The following is a 14,972-nucleotide window of genomic DNA, read 5'->3' on the forward strand; positions in this document are numbered from 1 at the left end:
ACTTAATATCATTTATGTTTTTATTGATGGTTTTTCCATTGATCAGTCCTTTTTCTCCCGGATGTCTTGAATTTGTTGGATTACTGAAATACGAGTATATGCAAGTTGAGTATGATTTACTTTTTGATTTCGCAAAGTCGACAATAAAGCATAAATCGAATATTTTATGTAAATATTTTGCGTTGGCATCAACAATAGCATGCGATGATGTCAAATGTCCACCTTGATTTTCACAAAGGAAGTGATGACATAAAATTTGATTGGACGGTTATGTATCGAGAGTTTTTGCACAGTTTTATTTCCCATATTCAGACAAATAAAAAAACGAAAGGATAGAACATTTTGCACGGGGAATTTTTTAATGAGTTTTCAATTGCTAATTAGTCCATGTTTAGGTGAAAGACTTTATTATGATTATCCTGATTGCCATATTGAACATAAAGACTATCGTCTGGCGTTGAGTCCAATGCAAAGTTATTGAGGGCTAAAGTTAAAAGCTCTGATCTGTTTGATAATGCAACAACAACATAGGTGCAGTTTGGAAGAATTTCACAGGCCGAAATTGGACAGGGTGGCTTAAAAACTGCCAATGATTTTCCTGAAAAGAAAGATAGAGATGTATCGTTAATATACTATACAAAGTCTAGTAACAACATGAAATATTTAATAGTATAATAAGGTTTCTCTGGAGAGTAATTTATTTAACCATAAAGCAATTAATTATAAGTCAATCATATATATATATATATATATATATATATATATATATATATATATATATATATATATATATATATATATATATATATATATATATATATATATATATATGACGTATAATAAACTGACGATACAAAATACTTTTAAAAAGCTAAAAAATAAAGTTTTAGAAGTGATTTAATTCGCATACAAATTCGCACAGAGTTATCCTTCGTCTTTTCTAGTAACAGCGTAAGTATTTTCTTACATTGATGCATTCAAATTTATGTACATATTCTTTACAGATTTTGACAGAAGTTTAGGCTAACGAAAGGTGTGTTTAATTAAGTGATTTTTACGGAAATTACACTTATTTAGATCACTTACTTCGCTTCTCCAGATCAATCATCAGCCTCTATGAATATTTTTATACGTACATTCAAATTTCTCGATATCTATTCTCTATATAAAAAAAAGTTAGTTACTACGCTTCTATCACAAGCACGCCTGAACGAATTTGAATATGACATATTTGGCACATATGTGTCGAGTAAAGTTGGTATTAAAAATGAGATATATCGGTCCTCATATAACGGTACCTCCCGATATTCGGCATAGGGTTCTAGCTCCGCCAGCAGAACATTGAATTTCTATGTTCACATTTTCTTATAGCGCACATGCAACGGTACTTTCAGATATTCGGTATTTTCTATTCCACATTTTCCATTAGATTTTGTAACATTTAGTATTTGTACTTCATAATGTGTTCTACAACTGTTGTCAAAACGTTGCCCATATTGGTCAACGGATTTCATATTACGGTACCCATATTCGGAATTTGGTAATCCTGGTCCCACTTGCTTGCGGAAAGCGGTATTTAATTCTGCCAATTGATAACAATCCTTGTAGTATAAAATTGTCTATATAATTCCTCGTTTTGTGTTGGCCCCCATATAACGGCTCCAGCCACTTTATTGAAAACTTTAACTGCGATCTCCTACCGACCTAACTTGTGTTTGTAATTTAAAGCGGAACACGTTTGAAGCCAGATCTTTTTATATAAAAACGTTTCCAGAACAGAACATACCATAGTATTTTTTTGTTGCAAATATTATTGTTTTTATAAAAAAATCGTTTGTTTATTAGCGAAGAACGGTGGTAATGTTTACTAGGGGGTATGACAGGGAATACTTAGGTTTCGGAAATAGCCACCTCATCTGTTATTAAATATTGCACCTTATATTATCATCTAAAGAGACAGACGGGCCGACATATTATTATTACTATATTTTTTCTGGCTTCCCAACAAATCGATGACAAAATAATTTACCCCGATCATATGATTGTAGACATAAACGATGAGCTAACTTTGGCTGTTCTCTCCTCTATGCGCTTAGTGATCAGGTGGAAGAAAACTAAATATCTTGCAGGGAGAGTTCTAAATGTTACGAATTCAAGTTCAACATTTCAAAAGTTGCATAGACTTTATAATATAAATAATTCAGATTTATAATTATTTGGGAAAAATAAATTAATGCCACGTGTCTAAAATTGGTGATCACGTCCTTCAAGCAGTAGGTGTTTATTTCCATTTATACGAACAAAAACAAAAACATCAAACTGTAGATCATATCTACCAATAAAGACAATCTCGCTGCCGCGGCTTCTGCGATATCGTATTTACCAGCGGCTGCCAACTCAGTGTATACATTTTCGTGTTTCTTTATTTTTATGTTTTGGGAGCAGCACATGCCGGAATTCTTGCTCCTGATTCTATTGGTCCGTGCCGGCATTGAAGAAAACCCCGAAAAAGGTTTTGTACGGTTTGTGAAAACTAGACTCACCGTGCCATGGGATGGGTGTATTTTAAGAACTGTTCCGGTCTATCCCGGTTGCGAGATCATAGCGAGAGGGAGTATGTTGCATCGTGCTGTAACAAAGTAGTCCTCAGCTATTCTTCGTCAGAGCATGGAACGCCCCCGCAGTCTCCTGAACCGCAGCACCTAACGCCAAATGTTGCTGATCCAATTCCGGACATGATTCATGCAATTCAATTGCAACGGACTTCGAGATAAAATTTATGAGATGGTAGATTTCATGAATCGGAGGAACATATTGATCGCTGCGGTGCATGAAACCAAGCTCAATGAAAATTGTAGTATACAGCGTTGCAATGGTTAGAACGTATGGAGGAAAGTTCGCACCAAAAGTGGAAGTGGGGGATTAGCGTTCTTCTTACACCAATCTACTCAATACAGACCTATTTCGCTTGACCTAGTCTCTAGTGACCCATACATGGAATGTATGGAGTGGCAGTCATGTGTGGAACTGCTGAGGTAGAGGTACTTAATGTGTATGTCTCGCCAGTTAATACCTGTGAACTGCGTTATTTGCCTAACATAAGCTCGCTCTTGGAAGGCATTAACTGCGTGGTACTAGGGGATTTCAATACCCACCATAAGTTGTAGCATCCCGTCCTAGGTAATGGCCAGAGGAACAGAGCAGATTGACTTCTCCACGTTTTGCACGGTAAATGAGGGTGGTCTCAATGAGGTGACTCTCAACTCAGACCTAATCTCGAACCCTGGGAAAAGGGATGATAAGACTGTAGTCACTTTTAACGACGTAAAGGTGACTGATCCGAGCGATGCGCTGGCCATTTTAATCGCTCACTCACTTCTTTTAACGCCATACTGATCCCAGAGTCAGTGAACTGACTATGTAAGTCAAAAGATTGGTTCAGGAGCACAAACGGAGAAAGTGGCTAGACCATCTGAAGTGTTGCAACATTGGAACTGATAGCAGTAAACTATAGATAAAGTTTCAGGGTTCTAGAGAGACCTAATCTCGAACCGTGGGCAAAGGGAATATAAGATAGCAGTCACATATATATATATATATATATATATATATATATATATATATATATATATATATATACATTTATTTCGGCTACACGATCTCTGGACTTTGGAAAGGTAAGAGTGTCAGCTATAATTTGGTATCAATTTTGTCGACACCCATAAAGGGGGGTTTTATAAAAAATCCAGGTCCAAACTTCCGAACCATGACCACTCTCCATCATGTGACCACTTGTTGGATAGGTATTTTCAAAAGCTTTCAAACGAAAGGGTCCGTCCCCCAAGAAAAAAATATTTTCCCGGAATCAGTGTAAAAATAACTACCTCTGGAAAAAATCAAAGAGTTTTTACTAAACTAGAGTTGTTCCACAATTATTTGCCACGAAACAAAAATTTGACCAATGTGTCCATAATGTGAACACATATGATCAATTATTTTCCTCTTTTTTGGTCAAACATTTATTTGACGATTCAAATGTTTGACTGAACTTGAATGTTTGGAAAAAAATTTTAATATATGGTCCGTTCCTGAACTTCATGAATGTAAATGTTTTTAAAACGATAAGCGATTTTCCCTTTATGATATCGAAAAATTTGCCAAACTAGTAGATTCTTGCAGGTTCTGGAACAGGCCAATAATTGCAATGAATATACACATAAACACAAAACAATACTACCCTACTATGATTTTTTGTACAATGATTTATATGCGTACTTATACGCGTACGAATTTGGATATAGCTCCCATATATATCTTATTTTGATTTCAGGTTAATTGTGTAACATTAGTCCAAATGAAATTAAAGTTTGCACGTATGGTCAAGCCAAGGAGTTAATTTGGTGATAGTGGAATCCGATTCAGATATCGCTCTTATATACATATATTTTCATTCAATTTAAATTTATTGTGCACCAAATATGTAATGTCTGCCCAAATGGAATGGATCCGATTAGACATTTAAATCCCCAACTGACACAATATACCGGCCATAACATTTTTTATAACCTCAGCCATATGGCTGGAGAGGGTATATATCATTTGATAAGGTCAAAAGTGTAGGGCATTGTAAGTCGATCAAGCGATGTCCGTCTGTCTGGCTGGTGCGCACGATAACTCTCGAAGGGAGTATCCGATTTGGTCCAAACTTGGTACATCGTAATATTTTTGTCAAACTTATATCGAATTCGGAGATGGGCAATATCAGTCCACTGCTTCTGGTACACCACCCCCACAAAAGGTAAAAATTTTCATAAAAAATAATTTACCACATTGAAAGAGAATGGATTATCTTATTTTGTTCAAACTTTGCAAATCGGTATATATACGTTACTGCAAGATCAAGTGTGAGAATAGACAGGACCGGACTACTCCTTCTGGTACCTCCCCCACAAAGGGTTCGAATTTTGAATATCTAAAACGCAAATAAACTGCGAAATATACATCGAATTCTCTTTAAATACATACAAATATTTTACCATTATAAAATCTGGTATAAAGATGGAGTATAGCTGAACACTCCTTCTGGTACCTCCCACACAAAGGGGCAAAACGCTCATAAAATGCGAAATTAACATCCGAATTATTCCAAACTTCATTCCAATATTTTTGCCGAAACAACACCTGGCGTGAAGATGGGACATAGCGGATCCAACCTCCGTCACAGAGGGTACAAATTTGGAATATCTAAAAAGCTTATAAAATGCGAAATATACATTGGATTCTCTTCAAATTTCACGCATACTAATATTTTTATCATTATAAAAATTTGCGTAAAGATTGGATATAGCGGACCTCTCCTTCTGGTACCTCGCCCACAAAGGGTCAACACTTTGTATAACCAAAACGCTGATAAAATGCGAAATAAGCATCCAATTATTTTCAATCTTTGCACATTCCAGTATTTGTCCGAAAAGAATTTGAAAAATAATAACTATTATAAAATGTAAGTCCTATCGTCTTCAAATTTTGCACATCCCCATATTTCTACCAACGCAAGATCAGGTTTGAAGAACGGATAGATCGAACTTTTTTCTTATTTAGTGGTCGAACTCCATGAACTATGGAAACAACGACTTATCTACACAAAATATTTCCTGAGCGAACACTGATCAGAACAATGAAAAAATATGTCCCATCCTTAACAAATGAGAGCATTTAAAAATAAATTACGACATTTGAAAATGCAAAATAGAAAAATTTAATGAAATTTTAATAATTTACAGGAAAACTAAAGATTATGAATTCAAAATATAATGTTGAATGGTGTATGTGCATTCAGACGAAAGAAAATTTCGTTCTCTATCTAATCCATGGTATGCATCATGGTAGAAGAATATAGGTAGACGCATCGAAACAGCTGCTGGAACAATGAACTGTCAAACTAATTTTTAAATTGAAAATGTTGAATGAAAATTATTGAAGTTTGTATAAATTGTTGAAAAATTCATATTATAACTACAAACGATTTGCGTTGTATAAGAAAACATTTAAAAATATACCTATTTTTGATAAAACATTTAAAAATTTTTAACATATCAATGTTCCCAAGCGGTGATGCAGTAGTCTATAATATTTCCATTTATTGCTAATCTCCGCTGTCTTTCATAAATTAGGAGGTCACGTTCAATATTTTTATGAGTGGCTCACTGCAGGAAGGTCTACCACAAGTTTTAAAGTAAGCTTCAAGTGCATCTTCAATACTACTTGGTTCGGCAAAAGAGGTTGAATTAGAAAATTCTGATTTGGAAAAATATGTAGTTGTACAATAATTTCCTGGAAAATATATAAAATCTTAAATGGCCGGTCTTCTGTCATACGAAGTGGTCTGCCATTTTTAGTAAACAACTCCACTATAGCATTTTCCACACTATTCCTATCAATTATGCATGAAATTTTTATGCATTTTTATTAACTGACTGTTCATTTTCCATTTGTATGTAGTTTTGATAAATATTAGGGTGTGCAGTTTTTAAGTGTCTTCCTAAATTACCTTCATGTCCGCATAATATTTTATGGCAGTCTCTGTTTCTGCGCATAATTTGTTTATTTTGATTGTCGAAATCAAAGATTTTTAGTGTCTTACAAATATTCAACTGCTAATTGTCATCGTAGATAAATATAGGTAGATTCATTGGTGTAAACAAATGTGAACAATTTAATGTGAACATTGAAAATTCAAAAATGCTATAGTAATACTTTAAAAATAAGTAGATTTTTAAACAATGTTTTGTACAATGTGATTGGTGTCGTTTTTATTATAGTTAAAAAAGTTTAACAAACATACAAATTTTTAATTTAAATTTACATTTTTGACAGTTCATTGTATAACTAGCCTGTTGAATACACTCAGTGTTGCCAGTGTTGTGCAAAAATAAACTTATAATTATGTCTACCATACAACGGAAAAATATAAAAAAATATTATTTAGAATGGCAACTCTAAATACACCAGTCATAATTTCACTCAGCAAACGTTTGGAAACGTTTCCTGGCGATTTGTTCGCAAACAGAACAGATTGGCAACTCACGGTCATAGTACATTAAAGCAAACGTACTGTGTGTGTATTTATGGCATTGAAAACGAAAACGATTGAAAATTTTTTAAAAGTTTGTGACTTCGTGTGAGCGCTACGTTAATCGTTTCGTTTGTTTTCGTTCGCTGCGGAAACATGTACCAAATTTCATTCTATTTGGAGTGATATTACACATTTGGTGCATAATAAAACAAAATTCGAATGCAGATATATGTGGGAGCTATTATCTAAATCAGAGCCGATTTTCACAAGAGTTCAATAGGATTCGTCCTTGGGTCGAACAAATGATTTGTGTAAAATTTCATTTCAATCGGACAATAAATGCGACCTATGTGTTTGTTTGTAATAATACATGAACAGAGTCACAGACGGACGGAAAGACTGACGGTCATGCGTAAATCAACTCGGAATGTGATAATATGAATATCACTCAAAGGACGTATTTCTACCTGAAAATAAAAATAATTTTTTATTTGATCTATAAAAAAATAATTATTGTAAACGTGTATACTCCCTTATTGTAAAAGTGTATACTCCCTTATGTGCGACCCTTATAAACCGAAAATCAAACACCCGTGCGAACATGGTGATATGTTTCCTTCAATAGCGCACAGATTATAATCATCTCTCATGTATCTCTTCAGTTGTGTTCCAGTACTTTTTTAGTAGTAAAACTAGCAGAAGAGAGAACAGTTCGAAATGTCATTCTCATTTAGGTTTGCTCAAAAAATAAGGGAACGGAAAATTAGCAGAAATGCGATAAAATGTCAAAATTCAAAATTCCAAAAGTAAACAGCCTAAATCGGACTGGTGAAACCTTACTGAAAAGAGCGCCAACATTTAAAAAATGAGTATTGAAGACGATAGGTTAAAATTAATAATTTATAATAATAATTACTAATCTGATTCCTCATTCAGCCAGTCCTCTTCACTGCTGGAATCATCCAAAAGTGAATACATCAGTTACTCCATATTTTCTCTTTTTGTTTTTTGCACGACAAATATTAGTTTTTCCTTTAGTTTTCAAGTTGATCATTTTCTTTATTGAAATGTATCAATACATTTTTCAACCTTGTTAGCCCTGCCAATTAAATGTCAAATTTACAATATGCACATTTCTGCTCGGCCAAATTCATGTAGCTAAAACAAGCAGAAATGTGCACCACTCAGCGCCATTTTTTTCTCGAGAGAGCGGCAAGTTTTGCTAGTTTTTGGAGTACGGGAACGCGTTGTAGCAGAATTAGTGCTAATTAGTACTAATTTGCAGGTTCTGGAACACAACTTTCTATGCTTTCAAATGTATTGTATACACAACTTCGTACAACCGGGCCACAAACAATACAATCTTGAATACAACCTCTCCAAGCTGTACAACCAGTTGCTTCGTATGTGGCTTGCTTTATGGAAAAAGTTGTGTGTGTGTAACTTCGGCAAAAACTAAAAGCTGAAGTTAGTTGACGAATATTTAGTCCGTACCAGAATTGCAAGAATATAATAGTTTTGCTACGATTCCCTTTATGATGTCGGAAAAATTGCAAAACTAGTAGATTCTTGCAGGTTCTGGAACAGAAAAATGTTAATGCTTAAGTCATGTCCTGACGAAATTAAAATAATGGATACGAGGAATCACTATCCGAGTCGATTTAAGGATATCTGTCCGTCCATCTATCTGCCCACGCATTTTGTGGACAAAGTACAGGTCGCATTTATTGCCCGTCATTCATTTATTTGGCCCAAGGACGAACGCTATTGAAATTGGTGAAATCGGATCAGATTTAGATGTAGACTTCAGTGGTATCTTTATTCGTTTTCAGGTTTATAGTGCACCAAATGTGTAATATTAGCCGAAGTGAAATTAAAAGAAGTATAAGTCGCTTTTCCCGAAAGTTGAATACCCTCAGACTATGTCTTTTCATTAAAATATTTTTTGACATGATTTATGATCATTCAAAATGATACCCCATTATGGGAGAGGGGGTGAGTTCCAAAGGAGTGGGCCAATATTGTATATTTTGTGTCTGACCTAAGTCTGATATAAATATCACAACCAGATTTGGACCATATCGACTACTTCCTTCACTTTATGTATGTGATAATAAGATGTCACAATTTTTGAAGAAGGTTGAAATGTGTGTGTGGACCGAAGATGACCGAAGTATTCATCTTATGCTGATAAAAATATTGGAATGTGTGAAAGTTGAAGAGAATCGGATACTTATTTCGCATTTTAAGAGCGTTTCGCTATTCAAAATGTAGACCCTTAAAGGTGGAGGTACCACCTCCGAACTCGATCTATATTTTATAATAATATGACTATATACCAAGTTTGGACCAAATCGGATACTCTATTCAAAAGTTATCTTGCGCACAAATCAACCAAATATACATTTTTAGAGATGGGCAATATCGACCCACTCCTTCTGGAAGAAAACGGGTTATGTGATTTGGTTAGAACTTTGCAAATCCTAATATTTGCATTACCGCAACGTTTGGTGCGAGAGGGGATAAGATGGGACCACTCCTTCTAGTACATCCCCCACAAAAGGTCCAAATTTGGAATATTTAAAACACTCATAAAATGCGAAATGTGCCTCACATTCTCTTTAAATTTCACACCTAATAATATTTTAACCATTACAAGATATGGTGTGAAGATGGATATAGGGAACTACTACTTCTGGTAACTCCCCCACAGTGGGTCAAAATTTTGAATGATAAATCGCTCATAAAATGCGAAGTAAGCATCATCCAATTACTTTCAAACTTCGTACATCTTAATATTTCTACAAAAAGATCTTGTGTGAAGATGGGATATATCGGCCCACTCCTTCTTGTGCCTCCCCCACAAAGGTCAGGATTTGGAGTATCTAAACCGCTTATAAAATTCGAAATGTTCATCGCATTGTCCTTAAATTAACCATTAAAAGATATGGTGTGAAAATTGGATATACCGGTTCACACTTTTTGGTACCTTCGCTCAAAAATGGGAAGAAAGTATCCGATTATTTTCAAACTTCGCATATCCCAATATTTCTATCAACCAAGTTCAGATGTGAATATGAAATATATCGGCCCACTCCTTCTAATACCTCCCCCTACGAAGGGACTATATATATAGACAATAGGACTCTTATCTCACATTTTGAAAATATAGTCCCTTCGTAGGTGGAGGTATTAGAAGGATCAACAAACTGAAACATCAAATGAAGGCATAATAACTGAAGTTGAAAGCGAAACATTTGTTGAAATAGCCATATAGTGGAGAAGCTTCCAATGAACCGAAATAAATAAAATCTATTAATATGTCATTATCACAGTCATTTGATATGAAGGGTACGGGTCTACCATAGCAACTATTATTGATACAAAATTGTGAGTCAAATGAAGTATTTCTGTCTCAACGTAAGTTCAACGAATTGGTGCTTGATAGTTTTAGTATATTTTAGTAATTTAGTATATTTTAGTAATTTTATATAGTGCCCGAACACGGATATTCATTACTTTGTACGCAATTGAAATAACGAAATATCCCTTGAATATTTATCAACCGATAACATGTCTGCTGACAAAATTACTCAATAGAAACAAATACAACTTTTGTTCAAAAATTGATTTCAAAGAATCAACAATTTCTGGCCGCGCTGTTGTCTTAGGTTAACCGCCCTGCGAAGACCTGCAAATTGTTTTCCCTCGATCAATAGAACCACATCGTCAGCATGTGAAATGACTTGTCCCATTTTTTCCAGATATATAAATATAGTATTAGCGACTAGCAACATTAAGTTTTGAAGGAGAGTTATGAGTGGATTCGAGTGTGACATTGTTGTTGTTGTTAATGACTCTACCAATCCGAGAAAAGTTGCAAAGGCGAACCATTCATTTTTTTCTCGATTTGAGCTATGAAAAAATGTATCACTGTCTCAACGGAATTGCCTTTCATATAGGCAAGCTGAGTAGTGCTGATGGCAGTCGAGGTAATAAAGCTCTGATTTCAACGTCAATTAACCTTTCTATGGTTTTTATTAGAAAGAATGAGGAACTACTAGTTCTGAATGAAGTGAATGACTTCTTTTGCTAGCTTTTGGGATGTCAGTCATGGTGACCTCCCTCCACAGTACTGGATTTTGCAATAAAAAAAATCTCCCCAATAATCATTAATATTGCAGCCTAAGCATGTTGTAGCATGGTGGCAATAACACCGTCTGGTCCGGGGTGTTACAGAGCTTGAACGTATCTGATACCCACTTGATTTCGGAGTTGCTTATAAGTCTGTCAGTCCACGTGCAAACGCCCGCTTAATACTTTCTATTGGTATAGTATACTTTGAAATTACTTTTCTGAATTGACTCAGATAGCAGACCCAAGAGTTGCACTTGGCCTTCGAGATCACACTCACTGTTTTAATATGCTTCCCAGTTCATACGTTGTTTGGCCTTGTTGGATCTATTGTAAAATCTTCTGCTATCCCTCCATAAATTGGCTAGATATTTGGACCACCAAACTGGTTGCTAATTTTTGCCTGGGTAGGTAAGTGCATAGAAATTCTCATACCACTTAAGCATTGAGCCCGTTTACGTAGTCGTCAATATCTATGGTTGAGTTTAAGGCCAAATCAACCCAACGGTGTAGCCCCGATATAGCAGAGTCTTAGTCCCAATGCGACTTCCTTGGCTTCGTATTGGGTCTTCGTTACGTCCCGTCACTGTCACCGACAACGTCTCTGCACGTCATAAGTGAGTCGTCCCCGCCCATGTTCAAAATGATATTCCCATGTGGTGCGTCATGACATTCCCTCTATATCATGGTAAGGACTTGTTAACTAAGCCTATTATACATTATCTCACATTTTGAAAATATAGTCCCTTCGTAGGTGGAGGTATTAGAAGGATCAACAAACTGAAACATCAAATGAAGGCATAATAACTGAAGTTGAAAGCGAAACATTTGTTGAAATAGCCATATAGTGGAGAAGCTTCCAATGAACCGAAATAAATAAAATCTATTAATATGTCATTATCACAGTCATTTGATATGAAGGGTACGGGTCTACCATAGCAACTATTATTGATACAAAATTGTGAGTCAAATGAAGTATTTCTGTCTCAACGTAAGTTCAACGAATTGGTGCTTGATAGTTTTAGTATATTTTAGTAATTTAGTATATTTTAGTAATTTTATATAGTGCCCGAACACGGATATTCATTACTTTGTACGCAATTGAAATAACGAAATATCCCTTGAATATTTATCAACCGATAACATGTCTTCTGACAAAATTACTCAATAGAAACAAATACAACTTTTGTTCAAAAATTGATTTCAAAGAATCAACAATTTCTGGCCGCGCTGTTGTCTTAGGTTAACCGCCCTGCGAAGACCTGCAAATTGTTTTCCCTCGATCAATAGAACCACATCGTCAGCATGTGAAATGACTTGTCCCATTTTTTCCAGATATATAAATATAGTATTAGCGACTAGCAACATTAAGTTTTGAAGGAGAGTTATGAGTGGATTCGAGTGTGACACTGTTGTTGTTGTTAATGACTCTACCAATCCGAGAAAAGTTGCAAAGGCGAACCATTCATTTTTTTCTCGATTTGAGCTATGAAAAAATGTATCACTGTCTCAACGGAATTGCCTTTCATATAGGCAAGCTGAGTAGTGCTGATGGCAGTCGAGGTAATAAAGCTCTGATTTCAACGTCAATTAACCTTTCTATGGTTTTTATTAGAAAGAATGAGGAACTACTAGTTCTGAATGAAGTGAATGACTTCTTTTGCTAGCTTTTGGGATGTCAGTCACGGTGACCTCCCTCCACAGTACTGGATTTTGCAATAAAAAAAATCTCCCCAATAATCATTAATATTGCAGCCAAAGCATGTTGTAGCATGGTGGCAATAACACCGTCTGGTCCGGGGGTGTTACAGAGCTTGAACGTATCTGATACCCACTTGATTTCGGAGTTGCTTATAAGTCTGTCAGTCCACGTGCAAACGCCCGCTTAATACTTTCTATTGGTATAGTATACTTTGAAATTACTTTTCTGAATTGACTCAGATAGCAGACCCAAGAGTTGCACTTGGCCTTCGAGATCACACTCACTGTTTTAATACGCTTCCCAGTTCATACGTTGTTTGGCCTTGTTGGATCTATTGTAAAATCTTCTGCTATCCCTCCATAAATTGGCTAGATATTTGGACCACCAAACTGGTTGCTAATTTTTGCCTGGGTAGGTAAGTGCATAGAAATTCTCATACCACTTAAGCATTGAGCCCGTTTACGTAGTCGTCAATATCTATGGTTGAGTTTAAGGCCAAATCAACCCAACGGTGTAGCCCCGATATAGCAGAGTCTTAGTCCCAATGCGACTTCCTTGGCTTCGTATTGGGTCTTCGTTACGTCCCGTCACTGTCACCGACAACGTCTCTGCACGTCATAAGTGAGTCGTCCCCGCCCATGTTCAAAATGATATTCCCATGTGGTGCGTCATGACATTCCCTCTATATCATGGTAAGGACTTGTTAACTAAGCCTATTATACATTGAACCGTCGAGGTATCAGGGAATACAGCCCGTACCCTGACTACAAACCGAGGAACACACAAGCATTAAGGGGTTTGTTAAGTCCGTAGACCAACCCCCCACCCTATAAGTCTCGTGATGCTCAGCAAAATGGCGATTAAAATAGCCAGCGCATCGCTCGGATCAGTCACCTTTACGTCGTTAAATGCGACTGCTATCTTATAATCCCTTTGCCCACGGTTCGAGATGAGGTCTCTCTAGAACCCTGAAACTTTATCTATAGTTTACTCATATAAGTTCCAATGTTGCAACACTTCAGATGGTCTAGCCACTTCTCCGTTTGTGCTCATGAACCAACCTGTTGACTTCCATTGTCAGTTCACTGAGTCTGGGATCAGTATGGCGTTAAAGGAAGTGAGTGAGCGATTAAAGTGGCCAGCGCATCGCTCGGATCAGTCACCTTTACGTCGTTAAAAGTGACTACAGTCTTCTCACCCCTTTTCCCAGGGTTCCAGATTAGGTCTCTCTCGAACCCTGAAACTTTATCCATAGTTTACTCATATCAGCTCCAATGTTGCAACACTTCAGGTGGTTTATCCACATTCTCCGTTTGTGCCCCTGAACCAACCTATTCACTTCCTTTGTCAGTTCACTGACTCTGGGATCAGTATGGTGTTAAAGAAAGTGAGCTTTCCCATGGTTCAAGAAAGTGCGGCGTTCAGATATCATGAAATCGGGCGATCTGTTAATGGAGGAGATTATCGGGTAATGATCTGAGCCAAGGGAACGGGTTGTCAAGTCACGCCATTTATCAGACAGAGTGACACTAATGTTAAAACTGGCAAACTGTGACACTCCCCTCTTGTTGGGTTGAGACCACCCTCATTTACCGTGCAAAACGTGGATAAGTCAATCTGCTCTGTCCCTCTGGCCATTACCTAGGACGGGATGCTACAACTTATGGTGAGCATTGAAATCCCCTAGTACCACGCAGTTAATGCCTTCCAAGAGCGAGTTTATGTTAGGCAAATAACGCAGTTCACAGGTATTAACTGGCGAGACATACACATTAAGTACCTCTACCTCAGCAGTTCCACACATGACTGCCACTCCATACATTCCATGTATGGGTCACTAGAGACTAGCTCAAGCGAAATAGGTCTGTATTGAGTAGAGTGGTGTAAGAAGAACGCTAATCCCCCACTTCCACTTTTGGTGCGAACTTTCCTCCATACGTTCTAACCATTGCAACGCTGTATACTACAATTTTCATTGAGCTTGGTTTCATGCACCGCAGCGATCAATATGTTCCTCCGATTCATGAAATCTACCATCTCATAAATTTTATCTCGAAGTCC

At 36.4% G+C, this 14,972-nt stretch overlaps 1 protein-coding gene and 1 long non-coding RNA gene across 9 annotated transcripts in view; one reads left to right on the forward strand and one right to left on the reverse strand.

Annotated features, from left to right (window-relative positions):
* Positions 1-268: 268 nt before the first annotated feature.
* Positions 269-14,972, reverse strand: part of LOC101898348 (uncharacterized) — a 335,007-nt gene continuing 320,303 nt past the window's right edge. For all 7 annotated transcript variants that reach the window (XM_059128040.1, XM_059128042.1, XM_059128041.1 and 4 more), the window contains one exon: positions 269-598. In XM_059128040.1, the coding sequence (XP_058984023.1) occupies positions 381-598 (218 nt within the window). In that variant the 3' untranslated portion in view covers positions 269-380. The remainder of the gene's footprint in view (positions 599-14,972) is intronic.
* LOC131804808 (uncharacterized) lies at positions 7,745-13,214 on the forward strand. Of its 2 annotated transcripts, none has more exons than XR_009343287.1 (3): positions 7,745-11,620; positions 11,673-11,897; positions 11,953-13,214. It is a non-coding gene; the product is annotated as an uncharacterized LOC131804808 (long non-coding RNA). The 2 variants fall into 2 exon arrangements; XR_009343286.1 differs by having other exon boundaries at positions 7,745-11,616.

Source organism: Musca domestica, unplaced genomic scaffold (assembly GCF_030504385.1).
Source record: "Musca domestica strain aabys unplaced genomic scaffold, Musca_domestica.polishedcontigs.V.1.1 5, whole genome shotgun sequence".
Lineage (NCBI taxonomy): Eukaryota > Metazoa > Arthropoda > Insecta > Diptera > Muscidae > Musca > Musca domestica.